Genomic DNA, 26,392 nt, shown 5'->3' with positions numbered 1-26,392 from the left:
TCTCATGATGTGTTCAATGTGATCTTGTAAAATGTACTTTTTAGAGAGAAGTTTTAATACATACAGTTGTTTGAAAGAAAAATCTATTGATGTTTTCACATTAATATAAAATAGAAATCACAGGGGAATTATGATATATTGTTTCTGATGTTTTTGATGTGAAAGGTTATATTAAAGGTTGTTTCATACATTTGTATGATTGAGTTGTGCTCATTCAAAGGAAGTGTAATGAAGGGCTTTACTACTTTTAAACAGATTAGTTATTTTTTGTAGTGTGGATTCCTGTGTTTCAACAATATGAAAATATCACTATCGGCCCAGAATTTCAAAATTGGTGCATCCCTAACAATCTTGTTAATTCAGGAAAAAGAGTAGTATTACTTTTCTCAAGTGAATCAGGCTGTTCTTATGCAGTGTTCACACGTTTTCCTACAAAAAATAAAGCACCAAAATTCGCATGCAACGTATTTTGGAAGGCTGCGATCATGTATCAGTATACAGGAACCAGTCCTGAGTGGTCCCTTAAAGACGTAGGTTTGGGCAACACATTCTCACTGTAATTTCTACCCTGGGTGTTCACGTCATGGGACGCTGTGTCAAGTTCTACCTGTTACATGCATTGTCTCTTTTCAAAATACACTTCAGTTTTCACAGGAAATTTACCGTTTACATTGCACTAATAAACGCACTACGTTGGTACAACAGGTCCATCCCATTAGTCCAACAGTCCGTGGTGCTGAACGGCTCCCGGCGGGCGTATTTCTGCCTTGATGTTGCGCCACGACCGGCTCTGGATCAGCTGGGAATAGCTTGAGGCGGAGCAGGCTCACGGCTTATGTGTTTGTCACTTTCTTTTTCATTTTAACCCACACCATGATCTTTTCCTAACCCTAACCAAGTGGTTTTTGTGCCTAACCTTAACCACAGGGTATCATGATGATTTCGGAACGGACTTCGGAACAATGGGTTTAATATGGTCGGAACAATGGGCAGTTCCTGGTACAACACAGTCAATGTTTGTTGGACCCATCCACCACCCCTCCTGCCTGCCTAAATCGGACTTTTGCTGCCTTAACTTTAGTTCTTGTCCCGTTGCGTTGACGCTGACAGCCTTTTTGTTGGTGTCTGATGCTGCAAATCACTGCCCAAGTGCTGAGATTTGGTGACTCCGGAGTGAGGCCAGGTTGGTATGGGTGATGGATGGGTCACAAAATAATGATTTTTCCCCAAGAGACCAATGTTCAGAGTGAACTTTGAGTCATATCAAGGTACATCATCACCATGTTTGTTTTCCTAAACTCAACCACAGTAACTTTTCTTGCCTAAATCTAACCTGCATAACTCTACGTTAATTATGTATCTTTATGTTAAGCGCGTAATGTCATTTGTGGGGAGCTAATTTGTAGGAAATCATACGAACTGTTGAATGAAGATAAAAGGACTGAATGCATTACACTTATGTAGCCATACGCCCATACATTGGTCACACAATAAAACTGATCTTTATAATACTAGTGTTGCTGATGTTTTTACCTCTTCATATAAAAAAGTTAAATCCCCCCCAATTCTGCTGTCTTAGAGGAGTTTACAACTCTTAGAGGCATTCAGACTGAAAGCAGCCCTGCATGCCGTCGACTGGGCAGTCCCATTCACATGAATAGGAGCCACGTTTTTTCACACAGCGCTGCTGTACGTCAGATCACAGCCTCAAAATGATCCGACAAGCATCATGTTTGAAGCATACTGTGGCCCTGCCTCATTCGTCTAAAATTCAACGTATGAACACTGACTGAGTCTGTAGCCAGCCATTGGCAGAGCAGCTAACACAGGGTTGATATAATCAGCTGTGAGTCCATCCAACTCCTAAAGTGAGTGCAGCAAATGTAAAATGCCAAAAAGGTGCGTTTTTTTGGGTCTAACATTAATTCTCAGCAGAAGGGCAGCAGCTACAAAAAGAAAACAACAAAGAACATGTGTTGGGGAATGTGCAGCAAGCCGGAAAACACAAACCTTTCCTGTCGGTGCCGTTGGGGACCTGCAAGGTGTTGATGCCCTTGGCGATCTCCTGGTTGGCGGTCTCCTTGGTGACCACTGAGCCTTTGAGCTTACTCTTCGGAGCATCCAGGGCTTTTAGCTTCTTGGCATGTTTGGTCCCCTTGTAGTGGGCCAAGGCCTGGCTCTGTGAGGAGAACAAATAACAGGCTCGATTTAACGCTGGGAAAGCAGCAACACACGGAGCCAGGATGAAATGGAATATAAAAACTAGAAGAACACAGTCAGAGTCAATGAAGCAGACTAAACATAATTAGCAGGAGACAGTTGATACGTCTTGCAGGCCAGCAAAGAGTGTTAACATTTGAAAAATAAAATCTGCACTTACAAAATTATTAATAAATCCAGGTAATTGGTTTTCGAAGTAATGTAAGTGCTTTTTTTGGATGTATTGAGGGAATAACTTCAAGAGTGTTTTTTTCCATTTTACCCAAAAGGCACATTTTGTAATTTAAAATAATGAATTGTTCTTGAGCAATGAGCTGCATTTTATACATAGATATATTTTTTGCAAAATGAACCCATTATATCAGTCATTTCTCCTCACTTCCAGCCCCTGAATAGCTGTTGAGATTTCAGATTTGTCTGGCTATTCAAACTATAAAGGGGTGATAATGAGATGACCGTTCGGTGTGAATATGGAGCTAATTTCTTTATTAATAAAAAATAACACCTGGATGTCAGTGATTAAGAAATTTGTGTGACCCATGATGTATTATTTATGAGTGTCTGTTTGCTCTAAAGTCTGAACACGTAGCGCCACTAAGATTCACCTTCACAAAATATTCACCCAGGCACACAGAAGTGGGACATATGCAAAGACTTTGAGCTGTCCTTGTTTACCTCTGCACACGTCCCTGCATACTTTGCCTGTGGCAGGAAGCAAGGTATCAGGAGAGATGCAATTGCCTCTTGGAATAAATAAGTGCACCAACCACGCATCCCCAGAAGACATTTGTAAGCATCTTTATTTATGGGCCACAGTGGGGATATTCACTAAAGACTGCTGGGACAAAGGGACCATTCAAGGTAGTCCTCTCTGCATTACAAAATAAGCAAAGCATTGTTCCTGTTCCCTTTTGTTCCTCTTCAGCAATTAGTGTCTGTTGTTTTAGCCGGTGGTGAAGGAAGTACTCAGATTCTTTATTTAGGTAAATGTAGACGTAAAACAGTGTAGAAATACTCAATTACAAGTAAAAGCTCTGAATTCAAGTATCAGTAAAATGTATTTAAATTATCAGAGTTAAAGTGCTTATTATGCAGTCCCCTGTCACAGTGTTTTATAAATGTAGTGGAGTGGAAAAATAAAATAGCATAGTATATAAATACTTAAGTAAAGTACAGTTATGTGTGTACATTGAGCCAAAATGGAAAATGGCTGCTCTCCATTCACAGAACATGTCCTTGTCTATACCTATGGGCATATACAGAGTTGGCAAACAAGCCTTTAAGTATGCAGCTTCATATATGAATCTTCCTCAGAAGGATTTAACATCACACTCACTGCTTCCTCTCGGCCGTTTCAAAGCACTGTTGCAGGAATTCTGTATGCAATTATCTATATGCCAGTGTCAGAGTGTATTTAAGCTGGTCTTTTGTATTGTTTGAAGTTGCCCTTGTTTTTCTTGGTTTACTGGTTCACTTAAAGCATAAATTAACATACTTTCCTTTGTGTTTCTTTGAAGGAATATCTTTTTGCATATTTTTGATTTTGTATTTTTGTTCTATGTTGGCTGACTGTTACTTACGTTGCTGCATGTCTTTGCTAGAACACTCTTAAAAAAGAGATTTGTAATCTTGAGCCTTTTTTTCCGGTTAAATAAAGGTTAAATAAATAAGTATAAGTATCTTAAAATTGTATTCAAATACAATACTGGTTTAAGCCATGGTCCGATTGTTTTAAATGTTGTTTTCACATTGGGGTAAAATGAGAAAAGACGCTCTATATTGGGACATGAGTTTTGCAGGATCATGATGCATTAATCAACGCACTGTTGAGAGAAATAAATTGGTAGACTAGCAAAAAATTCTGGTCCAAGAAAAGAAGTCTCTGACTTCAAAACGAATGACAATCCCCACTCTGACCCATTAATGAAATACTTTGAACAGAGGCAGGCAACCTACAGCTCTGTATATTTTGTATATATTTCTTATACTTATTTCTACTTAATACGTTTATATTGTGCTGTGCCTTGCAGTGGTGTACACATATTTTTATATTTCTAACTTACTAGTTTTTTACATTGTAATGTAGCATGTGATGTTTTTACACACTCTACATACTCAGCACATTATACATATTTTATATTGTTACATATTTTATATTTTTCACATACTTCATACTTTATACTTCTATTTCTAATTGTAAATCTCTTCAGTTAACATCAGAGCAACTGTGATCACAATTTCCATCTGGGAATGAGTTCTTGTGAGTCTGATTCTCTGAAGCCACATGAAACCCTTTAGCCCATTTCCTGTGGCTCCCTGTGGGTTTGACACATTATCATTGCTGTGGGCCTAAAGAAATTCTTACATTCTAATGTGTAGCCCGTACACCAAATCCAAAAAATCTTATTACATATTGTCAACTAAAATGTGTGTTACACGTCTACACCCTGGGCACTTTTCTTAAAATATTGTCAAAACCTCAACAGTGTTGGCTCGTCTTGAGTCTACCTAGCTTGGCCAGCAACAGAGTCCAATCCAACAAAGGAAAGGTCTCAGAGAAAAATAGAGAATAGTGCTACTTTGTGGTTACATATTAATAAACGCTCATTTAGAACTATTAGTAATGTTGATAATTTAGACATGGGGTGCCAAACATACAGCCCGTGGGCCAGAACCGGCCCACCAAAGGGTCCAGTCCGGCTCACTAGACGAGGAGACTAAAGCCCCTTTTACGCTGCCAGATTTTCGGCAAATGTTGGGCCGTTTTGCCGGCCAGCTGTGAGCGTTTAGACACACAGAGCTGGATTGGCGAGTTGATCGAAGTTGCCCAATTTTTCGCCTCGTAGGGTAGACATATTGGTGGAACCCTTTTTGGTTTAAAAAGAACGAAGCGGCCTTCCGCCATGGGAGGGGCTGTTGATGACACTGCACGTGCGACCCACTGGCAGTGGACTAACAGGAAACAGCTGATAGCAGGAATTAGCGAGCAGCTAGTAGCAAGAGGGAAACGCAAACCTGACAGACACTGTAAAGATGAGCAACTGGGGAGACAAGGGAGTGCGCACCCTCCTTGCCCTCACAAACAAAGAGGCCATTAACCGTCAAATGACAGGAGAGAATCGCCGAAGGACTAACCAGCTTCCCTTGGAGTACGTCACTGTTTACGTCACACGCTGAGCTACACGTTTTGTTACTTGCTCACGCCCCCCATTGCTCCGAAAAAGGGACATTCTGTATAAACAAAAGTAGGTAGGCGGCATTTTGCTGCACTCCCCGATTTTGTTTTTATACTGCCAATGCTGAAAAAAGACTGATTGGGCTTTCCTGCAAATTTGCACAATGCCTATTTAAAAAGGGCATAAGAAGTGCCAGGTTTTAGGAGCAGGATAAACAATGCAGACTTCATGACTTCAGAGGCTTTTCCACCCTGACCAGGATACAGTTCTCTAATATAACAATGAATACTCACTGTGACCATGTTGAAAGATATTGAACACTGTGTAAGATATTGTCAAGCAGCAGCTTCAGTTCAAAAGAATCTGTATCAGGAAATATATGGATAAATGCACATGTAATGACAGTGAGAAGCAGACTGACTGAATGTGTAAAAACTGAGACACTGTTGAAATTGGACTTATTTTTCTGAAGACATCTCAGGATGAACGTCTACAGAATGTACTTGTAATTCTTTACACAAAAAATGGAAATGATTGTAGCTGATGGTACTTAAAGGTTATTGTGCGATGGTTTCATTGGCCAGCCCGTCTGAGATCAAATTGGGCTGCATCTGGCTCATGAACTAAAATGAGTTTGACACCCTTGATTTAGACTAAAAAGGCTGTGTTACCTTAATCATAAGGCAGTTTTGATAGTCAAGGTTGTCGACCCCTCATCTGGAAGCCTTGTAACCTTCTAGATTGCTAGCAATGGTCATGATTTCTAGCTAGCTAGCTAATGACGCTGGCAAACTGTTGAAACTACAATATATTATTACCTGAGGGGGTTTCTTGCCCTAAGGGTCCAACTTTACATTTTAACTGCAAAAGAGAAAAATCTCCTTTTTATTGTCAAAACCAATTGAATAACTCTCCCCACAAATCCCCAAGCTTCATATCTTAAAGTTTTATGTAATGTAAATACATAGATCACAATTATCCAGTGACAAAAAATTATATCAATTTACCCTAGAATGGTTCTTGTGGAATAAATTTCAAATATGCAGCAGTCGAGATGAACTGTCACAATTCACCAGAGCATAGCCATTTAATACATGTTGAAAGTCGATTTAGTGCCATCCATCATTTCGGAGAGGAATCAAGGGTGGGGGTGGGGTGGTATATTACCCCAGGGGCATCTTACCCCATCTTACCCTCTAACTTAAATTGGTCTAATTTTCTGATAATATTGGCTGTGAACCTACAAGCGTATGTGACAGTTTAATAGGACGAGACAGGTAAAGAGGTATCATTATATGAGGGTGAATAAAGTTGCCATAGTTCAATCATCCTGTTGGCAAAGGTTGTGAAATTGCTGAGGTGCCTTAAACGTTTTCCCTTCATTCCACAAACCATTTTTGGATGAGGCGTCACTTTTTCAAACTGAGTGCACATCTTGTTCTGGCATGAAACTCTTCATTTTGACCCACATTCATCACTCTCCAGAGACCATAGACATAACTTATTTTTTTCGGGTGATATGGATGGGTGTTTAATGGGACTTACGCCAATAATTCATCTTTCATTTGAGCAATGAAGTGGAAAAATTGCCTGAATTCCAAGCCTGACACATGCATGATTAAAGCTGGGAAGGAAATCATTTGTTTTCTTTCCAGGTGCTCTGTGAGGGGGGAAAGACATCAAACAAATCATAGATGGAGGGGTTATTCTAGGATTTAGAGAGGCTGTCTGGAAACCAAAAGGTCACAGTTTAAATCCCAGTGTATCCATCAACAGACATGCTGCCATGAACCCATTTTGGCACTGTAAGTAAACCTGAATGTGAGTGTCGGATAAAATATAGATTATGCTTAGTCCTTTCATTAAAGGCCCTGAAAGCATATTTGTTAAATTGGCTTCTGACTATGAGCGATGGGTCCCTTCCTGAACACAAATTTTCCTGCCAAACAAAGAACAGTTTTGGGCATTTAAATGAGAAATTTCTGCAGTTGCTGTTTTCTATATGCTAGTCTAACTGGTTTGAACTGTGCATGGCTCACTGTTTTTTTTTTTATATCAATATCAAGCATGTTTTTTCCCCCCTAAATATAACTATGGATGTTTTTTCTTCTGTTATAAATGTTTAACGTTATAGAGAAATAGCCAACTCATTTAAGCTTTTGAGGGCTTTGAGTTTAAAACAAATGTGTTGTTTACTTCTCTCACCAGACCTTTAGTTTATACTGACAAACACATATTAACAGTGTCCCACTTGGATATGTGTCCATATGGACTTTTTTGGACATGTAACTTACTCTATAGTGCTCTTGATCTTAACATATCAGTTTAATGTTTGAATCGTCCCCAAAGTCCTTATTCTGTAAAACTCATGGCAGTAAAATATCTCAATTCAGTTCAATTCAATAAACCTTTATTTATCCCAAAGGAAATTCTTGTGCCAAATAATGCTTCAACTACAGTCACACAAAATACGATAGCAACAATTAACATTCATAAACCAGTAACAACCAGAACAACCAGTGGGTTCTCTGGGTCAGGGTCACACACTGGGCCCAGTTTTTAAAACAATACAGTGATAAATATCAGTCAAAATATTTCAAATATACAAGATATAAAGTGCTTAAGGAGCAAAAGCAAAAGCCAGATAAATAGAAGTATGACTTAAAAATAAACTAAAATGGTGGAAAAATGAAGACTGCGCCTGATAATCAATGTTATATTGCACTATTTTTCCTAATTTTTACCAAAAAACAACATAAGTCAATTAAATATAATCATAATTTACTATGGAAACAATGGATTAAATGGTTGTGTCATGTAAAACATGCTGTTTGTAGTGACAAAGCCACAAAAAAATTACCGCAAATGATGCAATTGCTTTCGGCAACCACGCAGCTTTAGCACTAGCTGCCACTAGCTAGCTGTCATTGAGATTAGTCGTTAAACCTAAACAATAAGCTAGCTAGGTAGCACAAGCTTGTTTGTTGTTTTGGTTTAGAAGTTTATTCTCACTGCTCTATTCAGTTTCATTCATAACTTACATGTTTTTGTTGAAAACAGTTAGCGATGAGCATTTTAGTATTCAGCATTTAGCATTTAGCGGCTAAAGAGCCAGATGTTTCCCAGTGTCCAAAAGGAGATTGAATATGGGACCTATATTCATCAGTTAACCAGAAATATGACTCTACATGAATGATAATGTTGCTCTGCATCTGTAAAAAAAAAAAAAAAAAAGAGGCAACTATTTTCTAACCAGTAACAATTTTATAAGGTGATAACCAGGGTCTCGTTTATGGATTATGGATCATCAATGGATCCATACTAAAAATATACGTACAGAAAAAAAGCCAAAAATGGCGTGTGCCAAAAATATTTGACAATTTCTACAATAAGGCTTCCACCTCACCATCTGCAACGCCAATTTTCTGTCTCCCAATGTTAGTTAGCATGGGTCAAAGTTTCGGGAACTGCCCATTGGTTCGACATCCCATTGTTCCGACCATATTAAACCCATTGTTCCGAAGTCCGTTCCGAAATCATCATGATGCCCTGTGGTTAAGGTCTGGTTAGGTTTAGGCACAAAAACCACTTGGTTAGGGTCAGGAAAAGATCATGGTGTGGGTTAAAATAAAAAAGAAAGTGACAAACACATAAGCCGTGAGCCTGCTCCGCCTCAAGCTGGTCGCGGCGCACCATACACCCGTCGCGAGCCGTTCAGCACCGCGGACAGTCGGACTAATGGGATGTCGAACCGATGACGTGGACCCCAAAGTTTCTCCCATCAAATCTGTTTTTATAGATCACCCTTTTGCGTGGGAAGTGGCGTACACCTCTTTCGGACCTCGTTTGTGTGTATGCAGTGTTTATAAATGAGACTCCAGGTCCCCAGAAATGCGCTCCAATTTTTTCCCGGTGGCCAATCACTTGGTATTGCAGTGAAAACATCCCCATAGGCCACCATTATAAAAGAGACGTCTGTAAAACTGCTGACATGACACCTTGAACTGCAAACGAGGTCAAATATGCCCCTTTCTTTTGTGAATTTTTGATCCATGTAGGTTTTATGTTGTAAAATATTTCTCAAGCTGAGAAAAGTGATTTAAAAATCTGTGATGTCATTACAATGTTAAGTCTATGAGCTGAGCAGGAACTCGCAGGTGGGGCCAGTGAGAGAAACACTCTATACTATATTCAGTGGGCTGCATACTGTGGAAATAAACCCACAAGCTAAAAACTTTTTTGGTATGCGCCAGGGGAGCACTACCATTGCACTGAATGGGCGCCATCTTGGGGCCCAGTATCTGTGGTGATAACATGTCGGGGGTGGGACTACAGCAGTGAATGCAGTTTTAAGACGGCACTGTCATGAGTTAGGAATCAATAAATTAACATTTCTTACACATGGAAATAGTGAAAAACCTCAGTGTACAATTTATGTGGTGAATAGGCCTACCAGTGTTCTCATAAAATCATCTCCTGTTAGCTTCAACAAATAAAGCCAATGTTAGCACATGAGGAGTGAACCTTCAAATGTTTGAGGTTACATTACAGAAGCACGGTATTTGTCAGATCATTTCAACAGTGTAGTTTAGAGTTTCATAACCTCCAAGTGTGCAGTGTCCATCAAACATCCTTCCTTTTGTATCAGAGTACGGATAATTTCATCTCCCACTCCATGTTCAAAGTAACCACTATGTAAATACGGTCTATTAAACTACATGTTCAGTTAGAGCCACTTTAAATGCTGTGTAGTCTGTGGTTTGACTCACTGCAATTATCCGAGAGTCTGAGTAGGCAGGGAAGGTGGCGTGTGTGGCACAAAACAAGATAAACTTGTTCTGTTCAAATGAATGAAAGCTTTGTCCAGGAAATTATGGGGGGAAAACTCCCTGAAAAATCATGTTTGAAAATATAATTAAAACATCAAAGTTTTCATTGTTCTGTTGACTGGAGGGGAAATTTTTAGATATCCAGACAGGGGTTTTTTTGGAACATGTTGTTTTGGCGTCATAATTCAATTAACTCAATACAATTTAAATCAGGCGATGACCAATTTCTTCCATAAACACAACAGACTATTACTGGTGGCACAGAACAGAGCAACAGCTCAGCACAGGACAAAGTTTAGAAATGGTGCGACTGAGTGTGTTTTCAGTTCCCTCTGAAGGCATCCAACAAAGTGCTTATCAATTTAATGTTCAAATAAACGTATCTTCAAAGCCCAATATTGATGTAATGGAGGCTAAATCAGCTTAAATCATTTTTATTTATGGAACAGTTTACTCTGTTTTTTTCATTTGTGTATTTTATTCCTTTTTTTTTTTAATTTATGGAGCTGAAGTCGGCTCCCAGTTTTATTTGTGATGCTCAGTTTATGCACCACTTTTAGCCAGTCGTAAATCTTTATGGCCTAGATTCACAGAGTGGGCCTGTATGCCAAAGTGTACAGCCAGTGAGGATGGAAGGACAGTGTCTACAAGTCTACAACGGCAACAGAGAATGTAAATCAACGCCTGTAGTGATGCAGATTTGGAGAGTTCAACCCGGAGGTCCTCCTCATTGTTACCACAGCATCACCGCTGCACACATGCAAAAGCTCACCCACCCACCAACATTCCTGTGAAGCACTTAAACGATCCAGACTCACAACAAAGAACCAGCGCTCATTGTTTTAACCCATAACACCCGCCGTGAGAGCCCCGGTGTCTGTGGGGGAGCGAGATCAGGTATCCTGGGACACAGCCGCGCCTCAGTCTGATTCATTGTGTGACTCAAATGTGGTGTGACTGATGTCTGAACCAAACAGAAATAAACACATTTTTTAAAATGTTTTTTTCCCTCTGGCACCAGGCTGAAGTCAGCACCTGGCTGTTGCTGGGATATATTTATATTTTTTCCTCAATAAGAAACATCCAAATCTAATGATTCATGATACATTGTTGTTGCTGGGGTTGTTTCAGGACGGAGGATTTCTGTTCTAAGAGTAAATGTTTGATAAATAAAGTATTGCGACATCTCCCCAGCATAGTCATGCCATTAAATCAACACTGTTGAAAAATAATATTATATTACAGGTAAAAGTGCAGATGTATTATCAGCAAAACCTATTTACACTCTGATGCATCAGCAGTTTTTACTACTAAATACACAGGTAGCAAGGTTAGTGCAGCGTCTCCCCAAAAGCGTAGGTATTGATTCAGTGTTAGGGGGAAACATATGGCGGCAGTAGCTCAGTCCATAGAGACTTGGGTTGGGTCGCCTGCTCGAGTCCCCGTCCGGACCAAATATGGAGAGTGGACTGGTGGCTGGAGAGGTGCCAGTTCACCTCCTGGGCACTGCCGAGGTGCCCTTGAGGAAGGCACCGAACCCCCCAACCACTCGGGGCACCTGAACAAGGCAGCCCCCTCACTCTGACATCTCTCCACTTTGTGCATGTATAGGTCCTGTTTGTGCATGTGTGTGTCTTTCAGACCTGTGTGTAATTGACAAGCAAGAGTGAAAACATTGAATTTCCCCTCAGGGGGATTAATAAAGTATATAAATTAATTATAATGAAATTAATTAAAAAAATGTGTAACTGGGATTTTGGGGTCCTCTGCCAGACTTCTGATATATTTTTGAGCACCAATTTGTTCCTTTGTCTGCATCAATTTATGATAGAAATGTCTTTAATTTTGTCAAAAAGTCTTTGCACCAGGACATGTCCTCAGCTTCCCCCTTGAAATCTGCACCGAGCAGTACAGTACGGTTCAGTTCAGTACGCTTTTTCTTCCCCGTTTCCACTGTAAAAAGTTGTGGATGGTACCAATGGAACCGTTCCGTACCGTCCCCATGTTTGGTCCCCCCTCTGTTGGGGTACCTAGCACACAGATGTGGTACTAAAAGGTGGAGCTGTGAACACTGCAGTCTGATTGGTCAGTAGAGGACGGTCACTCTGCTCAGGGCTGAGTTGTGTCTGGTTTTGAGGCTCATGTAACCACTGTTCATACTGTGGAGAGTTTCATTAGTAAACTGTAACTGTAAAATAAAGGATGTTTCGCTGCCTCTCACAGCAGCTGGAGTCTGAGAAAAAATAACTTCATTCACTGGGCCGACTGCCGGTGACTTTTAAGGTGGAACATTAACTTATAATGGTACTCAGTGCATGAGTTGACGACGTGAATCCATCAACACACCTTAAATATCAATGTGACAACTTTGATCATTACTTTTTTATTTTTATTATACAGTTTTTATTGTCTCTCTTGGATGACATACTTTTTCAGTTATGAGCAGATCTTTAAGTGTTTAAAAATATATATTTATTTTGGCTGGATTATGTCATAAAACTCACACTCTGGCATGCACTAAACCCCTGAGCTTGCCTGAGTAGGCCAATGCATGAACTTGTTATTTTTTAATATCCCATTGAGAGAGACTCTCACTGCTGACTACTGATATGATAAAAGAGGAGATAGAGCAGGTTCTTGATGGAGCAATGAATGACGACAACCCCGCCCACATGAAAGGATACTGTTTGTTGTGAGAACGCGTAATGAACCTGGGGTCTAGGTACCATGTCTGAACGGTTACTTTGGTTTCAAGGGTACCATATTGCAAGTGTTTGGTGGAAAAAGGAAACATCTAACATTTACTGCATTCTGGTGAATTTTTTTGTGCACAAACATGTCTAATTTAGTCAAAATAAAAGTCCTAATTGGGTGGGAACAAATGCACATGTTGTAAATATTGACAGGGTCCCCAAAAGCCCCACTGAAATCTAAACCTATGTGGCTCCCAACATAGGGATTGAGGCCCTTTCAAAGGCTCTTAGGATAAATCTAGGGGGTCATAAGTTAAGTTAGAAAGTTATGCAACACAAATTTATAGTAATTCTCGTTTTACTTTAATATTTCTTTTTTTTTTTTATTTTAAATAAATATCGGATCCTTTCACTACAGCTTTCAGGTAAATGACGGAGTAAAAAGTAGATCAGAAGTTTTGGTTTGCTTTTTTTTTCTATCCACAAAACTGCAACAGATGAAGTTTTTTCATTTTTAATTTTTCAGTTTCAAAAATGTGTAAGATACAGTTTATATTTGCAAGAACAGATAGAAAAAAGTAGTAACATTTTAAAATTTACAGTGAGTCAAAGCTCAGAAAAGATGTAATAACATAATCTGTCCAATCAACACCTGTGAACACCAGGCCTTGTGACACCTTTTAAATGATGCTCTTCTTTTTCACAATCTGACAGAACAGGACCACTGAGAAAATCATGCCCAGAATCATCACGCTGCCAAACATGAACGCAGTCCCCATGAGTGAGTCCGATACTCTGTCCAACCACGTCATAATGTACGGCATACAAGGTGTGGAGTAAATCTCACGTTGGTCCAAATCTGTGCAGTTCCTGGAGGTGTCTGTGCAGTTACATGAGTTCGGCACCACAGTTGAGTTGCCCCAATCAAGATGTCCAACAAAGAGACCACAACAGAGCCCGCTCATTTCCATGGCTTGAAACGACTCCTGAACTTCCTTCGGCTGTTCGCTCAGCGGAAGCAGCTGCTTCATGTGTTTCCTCACCAGCTCCTGGGCAGCTGCGGTTCTTGATACGGCTCCCAATGTTCCCACGGCCAACAGCATGAGAAACAAGCAGAGCAGGCCCAGGAAGAACAGGGCCAGCAGGCAGCGGTTCTCTCGGATCGCTCCACAGCAGCCCAGGAAGCCAAAAACCAGAGTCACGGCGCCGATAAAGATCAGCAGGTTTACGGCTGGGAGAAGGTCATCAGTGATCTGGTAGTCTGCTCTGTGGCTCCTGATGTATGTGGAAGAGGTGAGGATAATGATTCCACCCACGAAAAACAAAAAGTTGAAGGTGAAGAGAAGGAATTTGATGACCTTGTTGACTGCCATTGTTCTGCCCCACCAGCAAGACAGAAGCCAAATGTAAGTGTGTCTGTTGCTGGCTGCTACTGCTTAAATACTGGTGGGAACTTCTGCCTCCATGTCAGAGGCGTGTTCAGTGGGTGGGGGATCACCTTGTTGGAAGCAAAACACAATAGAGACAGACCTGAGGGGGTAAAACAAAAAGTTGTTCTTCCGGTGATTCTCCATTAGCAACACATACTGTCTCACACCCCCACACTGTCGTTACTCAATGTGATGGCACAGAGGGAAACAACTGTAAACCCAGCTGTTTGGAATATGACAAATTATGCCTCTTTTTAACCAAATGATCCAAACACTAGAAGCCACAAGTGCTGAATTAGAAACTCAAACGTTGCTTTTGCACATTCTCGCTTTTATTCTCATCACATATGAAGAGTTGTGAAGGACATTTGCATTTGTCCCCCACAATAAAAGCAGGAAAGTAGCAGAGGATTTTTATTTTGACAGAATTAAAGACATTTCTACCTTAAACTGATGCAGAAAATGCTCAAATCAGTGCCTCAGAATTCAGTGTTTAATGCTTAAAATGTCTCCCAACCTCTCCTGTTCAATCACCAGTTGACTATCTTAAATATTTTCTTATCTTGTGGCCTTATTAAAATCTACTTATTCATGTGGTAGCCCTTCTTTTTGCCACATACTGAGCTCACTGCATATAATCCTCCTAATATTTCCTTTTTTAAAAATAGCGGATCATTTTACTACAGCTTTCAGATAAATATTGGAGTGAAAGTATAATTTATTCCCTGTCATTTTAAATTTGACTGTTTTTTTTTAAAGTGTAATACACTGTTCATGCTGCAAAAACAGATGCAAAAAGTAGTAATGTTTTAAATTTACAGCGAGTCAAAGCTCAGAAAAGATGTCATTAAGACTAAAATGATCTGTCTAATCAACATCTGCAAACATCAGGCCTTGTGAAACTTGTGGACATTTTGCAAATTGATGGAATGCGGGGGACACGTGAAAGCATGAAGGTAGCAGAGGACTTTTATTTTGACAAAATTAAAGACATTTCAACCTTAAACTGATGCAGAAAAGGCACAAATTAGTGCCTAAAAATTCACCAGAATGCAGGAAATTGAGTCCTTAATGTTTAAAATTCCCTTCACACTCCCTTGCTCATTCACCAGTTATTTTTCTTGAATATGTTTCTGATCTTGTGGTTTTATTACAGTCTTCTTAGTCATATGGTAACTCTTCTTTTTGCCACATACTGAGCTAATTGCATATTTGATGAAAGTGGGAAAAATACAAAAAATATCATAATCATTGTTTTACACAAAATTTGTACATTCTAAAAGTTTTATAGTATGTTTAAGGAGCATGCATGAAAAATGTATTGATATTCACAGACTTATAAATGTACAGTATCTTATCCTACTAAGTAACGTTACTTCAGGTAAGGTAAACTTTACTATCCCGCAAGAGTAAATTCAAGTGGCTATATACGATCAAAAGGTAAACTATATGTGCACTATCACGCACAAACACATCTTGTCCAATGCTGGTAATATGAACTATATATTATAGTAAATACAATCTTAACATACATGATACAGAATTCTGCTGTTTGACCTGCTACTCCATTAGAATTTCAGTTAAAGAGGACGTGTAGCATCACTGAGGATCTGCTCAGTGTTTTTCAGAATAAGGTCATTGTACAGCTGTGTTGCAGACACCTGACCAGCCCCGCTGACTCTCGCTGTCCTTATCATCCACTGAAATCTGGCATGATTTTGAACATCCATGTTTCCAAAAGTACAGACCAGGCCAAAGGACAGAACACTCTGCGAGACAGATTTGTAGGACATCTGGAGGATGGGGCGGTCTGCTCTGAAATGATTCAGTTTTCTTAGAAAAAACAGACTTAATCCCTGCGTTCCTTAAATCGTATGCAGACATCGATTTCAAGGCCAAGTTCAAACTCCTTTAATTAATTCACCAATAATCTTGAAGGAGGGGAGTATTATTATTTTTTCTTTCTAATATCTGTGACCATATATTTTGTTTTCTGTATGTTAATCTCAAGGAAATGGAGTCAACACAACCTTGTTTTCTCCCTCTTAAAACCCAGATTGTCAGATTCTCGAAACCCAGTACACTATATTTGGGGTCGGTGTGTTCTGGGTTGGGATGCCAACAGGTGACTGTTAATCAGTTGCTTGTGGTGAATATTTTTTACAAGTCTAGTTTTGCTACTCTTCAGTTTACTGCACTGCATGCCACAAGGGTCTGATGGGAACTGGCTAGCAGCACATTCATACGGCAATTCCCACTAGTAACAGTGTCCTACCCCAACAGTGTTGCTGTGGGAGCACTGTACCCACCCTCCAGTCTCCCCTCAGGTCGCCTCAGTATGTGAGTGGGTCACTTTTGAGCTGCAAACCCCCATTATAATTATATGTTATCATTGTTAGCTCTGTTAGCACCGTTGGCTAGTAGTGCTAACATAGTTAACAATGCTAAAGAGGTTTTGTGGCTCAAACTGAAGTTACTTAGTCACTGGAGCTACCTGGAGGAGAACAGAGGGTGGCAGCCATGTTTCTGTAAGAGCACCGTCTTGCCACCAGGACAGTGTTACTAGCAGTAATCCCAGTGGCGTTGTTAGCTAGCTCCCACCCAACCCAGGTGGTGCACAGAGCAGAGCTGCCAAGGCTAACTGGTGGAGACCAGAGGGTGGGCTGTGGGCACGATATTTCCGCATGTTACTCAGCAATCTGTCTGTCTGTCTGTCAGCAGAGCCAACACAAAATAAAATAAAGGTACGACATTTAGATCACAAACATTAAAAATTCACCACCTGCAAATGGATAGCACTGTGAAATGTGGTGGTAAAACTCACTGAGTCAGTGGAGCGCTGGACTAAAAAGAAAGTGCCTCTTGTATGTAACATCAGTTTGCTTTTTTATCTTAAAAAATTAGTTGCCATTTAATGGGTGTTCAGCAATAAAAAAACAAAATTAACCAGAACTGACATTTCTAGTTCAGTCTAATCCATTTTATTCATCTGTTTCAGAGCCGGAGTCTGTGAGGCCCCAAACTGACCAATTCTCAAAATATTCGAAAAGCCATCAAGGTGATAAAACATTGATAAATATGTTCCCCTGGACCCCAAACAGAACACAACACTGTTTGAGATGCAATTTTCACTCACAAGAAAACAAGACAGAGTTATCGTGTGTATTTATTTCTGCTTTAGTACATAACTGCAAAAACAGTGTGATAATCACTGTTATCTGTTTTGTGATCCATTTATGTGCAGATTTATTTTAAAGCATTTTAATCTGTTTTATATCCCCTTATCTTGATGCGCTGCTGTTATTTTGTTGCTTTTAAATTATCCTTCTGTTGGTATCTTGTTTCATCTAGTTTCAAAGAGGCCCTTTCCTGGTTAGATAAAGGTTTAAATTAAGTTTTGTTTCATCTCACTCACACACTCAATTTCCCTTTATCTTATGGGGAAGGGGCTGCGTCTGATCATTCCTCTTACTTTCTGGAAGTAACGATACAACATTCACACCCAAATCGCGCCATGATTGGAGCCGTTTGAACTTCTCCCCTAAGGTCTCTCTCTTTTTAGTTCTTTCACAACGTTTTCTGTCGCTTCCTGTGAATGCATTGTGGTGTTGTCTCCTACTTATATGATATTGTGTCTCCCCTCTTTCTGTGACAGCTGGCTTTCACTCCACCTTCCTGTTTGGAGCATCTATAAACATTTTTGATTTGTGATGTGGTCGGAAAACGTTACATATGAACTAAGTGTGTTCATTAATCTGACCCTACTGTGAGGCAGAAGCTGAGATTTGTGTTTCATTAGTGAGCCCTGATCGTTCCTGAACCATCAGACAGTATGACCACCGGAGCAGGTTCAACTCTGGTTCCATGTGTCGGGGTCAGTTATGTTCCTAAGTTCCTAAAATGCTTCCTGATCTGGAAAAAATCTTGCAGTGGAAATCAGACTTAAAGGGTGACATCAGTATTTTTCAACCTGGACCCTATTTTTTCGTGTTTTTGTGTCTAAGTGACTAATGGAGATATTAATTTTTAAAATTGGTCCAGTATTGAGCGACAGCACCACAGTCGACCGTAGTGAAACAGGCTGCAATGTAATGCTTAGGGGCAATTGTGCAACCTCAGTGTACATCCACTATAAGAATTTGTGTTTGACATTGGCAGACTCAGGTTGTTATTTTTAGTGTCTGACAACATTATGGCAAGGACCATACAGCGTAAGATCCTTTTTGTTTAACTGGAAACAGCCCAAAATCACTATCGCCAAACCCACCAGACTCCATTCAAATAAATGGTAATTTTACCATTGTAAAACACACTTCATTCAAAGTCAATAGAAACAAACCACAACTCACAAAAACAGTCTTGGATCATCTTTTCACTGTTCCAACAATCACCAGTTCTGGTTTGGTTGAAATAATCCCTTATTTCACTCAGTTAGACGGGAAAATGTGATGGCTCTATACCCGCTAAAATCACTGTTTATTTCAATGGAGTCTGGTAGGGTTGGTGAAAGTGATTTAAACACTGCTGTCTCCATTAGTCACTTAGACACAGGCGTTCCCCTTCACATGTGAAGTGATGTGTTCATTTGTGTTCATGTTTAGATTATGGGCTTGTAAAAACTGCAGGTCTGCAACATAAACAAGTTGAATTCACAAAGTCATGACTTTAGGTAAAGAGATAAAGGAAGTGTTGTAAATATTTTAAAAATGTAAACAGGTATTAAAGCGTTCCCTGCTCACACAGTGCAACAGACTACATCTGATGACTCACTCGCGGTCAACAAATTACAGACTTGATCCCAGTTTATGATCTCGGCTAATAAACATGACGGCATTGAGTAAAACAGAAACATCTTAGAACAAAGAAGCTCTTTTTTCTTTGTGATGTCAGGCCATTAACTGGTTTACTAACAGACTTACTGCTCTCCAACCGAGCAGCTTGGATCAGTATTTAGCAGAACACCACAGGCTTCCTGTGCTGCATCAGTCCACCCTGCAGTTTCAATCACAGCCTCCTCCCTGTTGGACTTAATCCCCCAACATCTCCTGCACTCCTCTCTGTCAAGACCACACTTTTAACTCACCTATTTAAAAACTGTTTTAATCTGTGATACATTAGCCTCCCCCTTCTTCCTGTTTCATTGTTGTAGTTGTTTTACTGCTTTTACTGTTTCTGTTACTTTATTACCATCTACACATGGGCACAGGGCCCAAAGTGTCAGGGGCTCGCCAGCTTTCACTTGCAAAATGTCACTCAAATTAACACATACAGACCAGGAATAGGCTCAAAATGACCGCAAAGTGACACAAAAAGACAGAAAACAACCACAAGGAGAGAGAAAATGATGACAAAGTGATACAACACCAACAAAAATGACATAAATTTACCTCATAGAGACACAACATTACTTTGGTAAGTTACACAGTCACCTCAAAGAGACCCAAACAACTACAAAAAGGCTGAAGCCTATCCCAGGTCTGGACAGGTCACCAGACTATCACAGGGCTGACACATAGAGACAGACAACCATTCACACTCACATTCACACCTACAGACAATTTAGTCACCAATCAACTTGCATGTCTTCGGGCTGTGGGAGGAAGCTGGAGTACCCTGAGAAAACCCATGCTGACACGGAGAAAGCATGCAAACTCACAATGCTAACCACTGCATCACCGTGCTGCCCACATTATGTTTACATTGTAATAGATTCAGCATTATTGAGTTACTGGTAAATTATTATTTCATTGTCATTTATAGCACTTTGTATATTTCATCTGTATTGTCATTTGCGCTGTTTGAATGGAGTCAGTAGGCGTTTCTCAATACCAAGTACGCCAAGTTTGGACTTGCGCACTTGGAAGTTCGGACTTGGCAAGTTTGACTCAGGAGTACAAACTCCCAAGGACGGTCTGTGAGAAATGCATTCTGGGATACCTGGCTGTGAAAAGTCCATAGAGGTCACCTCCCGATGCATCCCTGGTGGAACGGGCAGAGCAAGTTCACATCTGGGCATTTGGACTGTACTCTGCTGGATGCAGACTTTGAACTGGAACAGCACTTGGGCTGCGACTGACGTTTCACAAGTCCGAGAGAACACAAGTACAGGCAAGAACGCAGATTGAGAAATGCCTAGTGTGTTACCTTGGTTATGAACTAATTGGTTCCTACCTGCCCTTGTTTTGTGGGGACAGGTATGAGTGATACACAAGAGAGAGTGAGCGCCCCGTGCCGGGTCCATGTCATTGGTTCGACAGCCCATTAGTTCGACATCCCGTTAGTCCGACTGTCTGCGGTGCTGAACAGCTTGCGGCGGGCGTATGGTGCGCCGCGACCAGCTTGAGGCAGAGCAGGCTCACGGCTTATGTGTTTGTCACTTTCTTTTCATTTTAACCCACACCATGATCTTTTCCTGACCCTAACCAAGTGGTTTTTGTGCCTAAACCTAACCAGACCTTAACCACAGGGCATCATGATGATTTCGGAACGGACTTCGGAACAATGAGTTTAATATGGTCGGAGCAATGGGATGTCGAACCAATGGGCAGTTCCCCCTGTGCTTAACAGTGAAAAGAAATTGCCGCACGGCTAAGTTGGAATGTGTTACTGTGTCTCTGTGTTGGTAAAAATTAAATAAAGAGGTAGAAACAAATGTTGTAGCATGGAAGAACTGGGGGTCATCAAGAACAGAGGGTTACTGTAGTAGTAGTAGTTTCACTTGATGATAGCAAATGAAGATACTCTCCTACTGTAGCTGTGGTTTAAAAGCACAAAGAAAAACACACCTTCAGAGTATTTGAGACCTCCCAGCTCAATTTAATTTAACTTATTTAAAAAGAGATGATGTAGATTAATCAACATTCAAACAAATGCAGCTGAGTTGGCTGAAAGCTGGTTTCATCAGCAGTCCCTTTGCTTTACTTGAAGTTATGAGGCACCTTAAAACAATAAGAAAAATTCAGTATATACAATGGTTAAAAACACACATTGTGGTGAAGAAGGCATATGGAATACAGATAAACAACATGAGCGGGCAACACGGCACTACCTGCTGACTGACATGTAAACACAGAGCTTATCTCTTTAATGAAGTGTTAAAATGAGCAGCTGATGGACAGTAAATATATACTGAGATAGATTTCCCTGTGTAAAACATAATAACCTCATCCTGAGTAATCACCAACACTTTCGGTGTAAGGAATAGATTGATTACTCCTTTAATGAAAGAGCGATGACATTGCTATTTAGGGATGCTACTGATTTAACAACATGCAGCGGCGGTGGCAATGATTTTCCTTTCAAACATTTTGATTACTTTCGAAATGGTATGGAAATTAGGAGCGAGGGAAATCGAAACCCATCTGTCGGTCCATCGGTTAGATTTAGCAGGCTCGTATTAATGCAGTGCATTTCATTACTGTATTGTAGAGTGCACATACGAGCTAATGACTGTAGAAATACTTTGTGGGGCACTCACAGAGTTGGTAATAGGATCTCCTTCCTGTAATCTGTCTTGCTCGTATGATGCATCACATTGAAACCAACGATAAAGACAAGAGATCCAGTGATAAACTATCATGAGCTCGGGTTAGGATAGATGCAAAGACAGCTGTATGTGCACACCTTGAACAGCATTGTGGCGTGCTGAGAAGAGCCTTGCACACTAACGTCACCCTTTCAGACACAAAACTGTTCAACTCAAGACAAAACAACCAGAGTACTTGACTCAATCATTCTGCAGTATCATCGTTAAGCTAACGGTGCATTATTTCAATGTGAATAGGTTTCTACAGGCAGGTCGCTGATGTGTTTCATTGACATTATAAGATGTTTTGTTTGGTTGTGAATGGTGCAGTTGGTCATTTAACACATCAGTGCAACCACTGTTGGGTGGAACCACTTGAATCTACCCAGAACATTTTGAGAAATTCAGGAAGTGATTGCAGAAACCTGACTATCACCAGTTTCAGGTCCAGCATAGTTACTGCTAAATGGTTGTCCATGAGAGAGCACTAACAAGTTTACTTTTCGACTGCAAAATGTCCCACCCAGAACTTATCTTGGTCCCATTTTCCCATATTCTTTTTTTTTAATATTTTATTTTAGTTTTTCAAAATATACAAAGCACACAGTCACAAACTGACAGTACAGTTAAACCAAACTGATATTATGAATTCTTCTAAAATAAATGAACAGACAATAAAATAAATTGGCACATAATGCAAATAAAAATGTAACTAAGAAAAGTAATCACTACACTACAAAAATGTTGAAGAAAAAATTGGGGGTAGCCAAGAGGTAGGGTAGTCTCATCCTTAATCGCATGGTCTATTATGATATTGGTGTGGTGAAAACAGAGAGCACATGAAGGCAGTCCTTCAATGATATTGGGTGGGAGATTCTCTATATAGTTAATAACAGGTTGCCATATTTTATAGACTGAGGTATTAGTTATTATTTATTTTTCTCACATTCTTTTTGACACTTACATCAGAGTTATCAGAGACTGTTGATAAACCGAGATGGTCTACTTTATAGCCCTTTTTAGATAGGAATTTTGCAAATTTGCAGGAAAGCCCAATCAGTCTTTTTTCAGCATTGGCAGTATAAAAACAAAATCGGGGAGTGCAGCAAAATGCTGCCTGCCTACTTTTGTTTATACAGAATGCGCCTTTTTCAGGGCAATGGGGGGCGTGAGCAAGTAACAAAACGTGTAGCTCAGCGTGGGACGTGAACAGTGACGTGGGAGGGAAGCCGCGGCTGGTCAGTCTTTCGGCGATTCTCTCATAAGTCGGCCCGTCCTTCACCGTCCCTGTCATCTGACGGTTAATGGCCTCTTCGCTTGCGAGGACAAGGAGGGTGCGCACTCCCTTGTCTCCCCAGTTGCTCATCTTTACAGTGTCTGTCAGGTTTGCGTTTCCCTCTTGCTACTAGCTGCTCGCTAATTCCTGTTCCTGTTGCGGAAGGCCACCTTGGCCTGTTTAAACTAAAAGGGTTCCACCAATATGTCTACCCTACGAGGCGGAAAATTGGGCACCTCGGATCAACTCGCCAATCCGGCTCTGTGTATCTAAACGCTCGCAGCTTCCCGGCAAAACGGCTCAACATTCACGGAAAATTTGGCAGTGTAAAAGGGGCTATCGATTCATTCCCTGTATCTGTGTCCCATGGGTTTTGCCACTGCCCCGCCCTTTTAGGAGACTGGCGGCAGTCCTGAGTCTGTTTATTCCAATGGGAAAAGGGAACGTGAGTACTGAATATAACAGTTTCCTTCACCCCATAATCACTGTAGTAAATACTGGACCTATTTTTCACAAGCATCAACCCTTCTAAACATTCTGACACTAAATTGCATTTTTCCAGACAGACAAATCATGAGAAAATCAACTTTGTTTGAGACATGTTTCTGTTTTTGTTTTTTTGTTTTTTTTAATATATATTTTATAGTGTCTTATTGTTGTAATTTTCTAGTCTTGCAAAACTTTATGTTCAGTTGTTTGTGTCATCCTTCAAACTGTGTCTGTGTCATTATAATCTTGCCGTGTGAAGCACTTTGGGTTTGTATGAAAGGTGCTATATAAATAAAGCCGAGTTGAGTGATCGTACATTCGACTGATCAGATATTAAGCTAGCGTTTAAATTTGGACTGTATATTGTGTCATATTGCTTTGAATCAGACTCCATCCATCCACACAATGTTAACTACACTTCCAAATGAGGTGGAGGTATTTGGGTAAGAGATGACAACTCCAGCGTAGGAGACTGGACGCATGCTACCACCAGCACAGCTTATAATGCATTATCTTTTGTTAAAAAGTATCTTTACAGTTATGTAGCCAACTTCCTGAGCAGTGTTTAAAGGAAAAGAGGGGGCGAGTGAGAGGCTAACGATGAGGAATAGGTCTGTTAAAGAAGAAAAACAACCACCTTTGTATCCATCCTTTCCAAGTCAAACATCGCAGTTGCACAACAGCAATTCAAAAAAAAACTACATTCCCATTAAGCCAAGCAAAAACTACACCGCCAACAAAGCCATCTCCTTTTCTCTGACTTTTAATGACTCTTGATATGGGATGGAAACTCACACAAAATCACACCAAAGGACCATTTAGCCCATGATTTATATAGACGCTGAGGTTAAGGAGGTCAGAGCACTGAGTGTATTGTATAAGCTGTTGTTCAGACTTCAGAGATGGTGTAATGGATGTCTCTATGATGGATCCAACTTTACAAAGCTAACAAACCCCTCAAACTCACTGCTGCTTTCCCATCACCTGCTGTACTGTGACATAAACTCACAGACGTTCTCATTTTTTTTTCTCACATCTGTTGGCCCATCTGACAAATCAAAGCCTCACTGTAATGGCAAAATAGCAGCTAACAATGTGTGATTTTCTCTCAACCTTTTGTCTGATTCACTCTCAACACCAACACCTACAGAAGACTGAATACACGGATGGTATTTCAGCTCTTTGCTGGAGTTAAATCATCCACTGACTCACCTTTTCTAACGTCCCCTGTCAGCTAAAGAACAAATCTGTTGCCAGAGAAGAAAAAAGTTTGGAGTATCTCGTCATAAAACTCCATAACTTTTATTTTTACTCATATTCCGCACAAAAGCTTAGCATACAGCATTTCAGTGCTGGTTGTTCTGTAACAAATGTTTTAAAATTGCTGGTTGGTATCATGTTTAACAACAAATTAGTGTCAATACTGTGACTGATGACGGGCTGAAAACCCACAAAAAAAACACATAAAGGCTGTACGACTGACTAAATACACCAGATAACACACTGAACGACAGGTCAGTAACGAGTAGACCTCTGGTAGCTGGTGACCCAGCAAATCCCGCAAATGATCACTAAACCACTACATGGTACGATGAGGCTCTACTCGAGCTTAATCACTCCTTTGTGGTTTTCCATCAGCAGTAGTTGTGGAAAGTACCTGGTATTTTGGAACCATCTCTGTCGAGGTTTCAAGTGACTGGTCAGAGACATCTGTCAATCTAGCGCGACACAGAACATCCTGCTCAAGCCCAATATTTTTTAAATAAAAGTTACCATCAGTAGCAACCACAATCTTTTTATTAATTTGACCATTCACTTGTGAAATATTGTGACAAAAAGGGTGGCACATGTACATAGAAGGCAAATGGGACAACTGCAATTGACAGACATATGTACTATTCAGACGGTATTAGTTTTACACAGGGATGTGGACTAATGTCAGTTTACCACAGGATGTCTGTAATACAAATATCCGATTCGCACAGGACAAGAAATCTCCATAATTCTACCAGAGATGGGAGTGGTAACTCGGTCTGCGCCCTGGCGTCACCTCCCTGTCGGCATGTGCTTGCTATGTTGCTTCCTGTATGTGTTACATTTGTTAGCCCAATATGACATATTGCCCATGATCAGGATTGTGTGTACACAACGATTAGCAATATGGATTTATATTAAGCCTACCGAACACAGCCAGAAGTCTCGTGGCTCTGAAAAGTGCTTTCTTCTCGACCTTTCTGATTGGTCTCCACGTAGGGCTATGCGATCATAGAAGAATGTCCACTATCACGACTGCTGACAACACCGAATGCTTCTTCAAGCGCCTCCATCATCGAAAAAACGCGGAAAACTAGACAGGACGTGACGAAATATTTACATACATTTTTACAGAGGATTGCGTTCACACAGGATTAATATTACCCGAGGTATTTTCCCCGGACTGTTTTACAGAAGGTAAAAGTCATCGTAATTTTTACTGACATTATCCGTGATGATTACAGACATGGCGCGTTCAGACGGGACTAAAATCCCTGGTAATAATTACTTTACCCCACGTCTCCACGTTAAACTAATCCCGCCCAAATAGGGCTATACAGACAAAAACGTAAAGCAGTCATGATGATGTATGTCATGATAAGAGTCCAGGGCTATAGATCAGATTGTTTCAGGCATGTTTTGTGTGTGAGGCAGCTGTGTTTGTAGACCACTGTGCCGCCCAACTGGATCACCTCACAGCAAGATGGTCCCTAGTTCAAA

General features: G+C 40.4%; 1 protein-coding gene across 1 annotated transcript in view; it reads right to left on the bottom strand.

Moving 5' to 3' along the window:
* Positions 1–26,392, bottom strand: part of znf385d (zinc finger protein 385D) — a 128,980-nt gene that overhangs the window by 40,371 nt on the left and 62,217 nt on the right. Inside the window, exon 4 of the mRNA XM_049583493.1 lies at positions 2,011–2,179. Coding sequence (XP_049439450.1) covers positions 2,011–2,179 — 169 coding nt within the window. The remainder of the gene's footprint in view (positions 1–2,010; positions 2,180–26,392) is intronic.

Source organism: Epinephelus fuscoguttatus, linkage group LG8 (genome assembly GCF_011397635.1).
Source record: "Epinephelus fuscoguttatus linkage group LG8, E.fuscoguttatus.final_Chr_v1".
NCBI classification, from domain to species: Eukaryota; Metazoa; Chordata; class Actinopteri; order Perciformes; family Serranidae; genus Epinephelus; species Epinephelus fuscoguttatus.
Note: the sequence above shows the minus strand (reverse complement) of the source record. Positions and strands in the feature narration are given on the sequence as shown.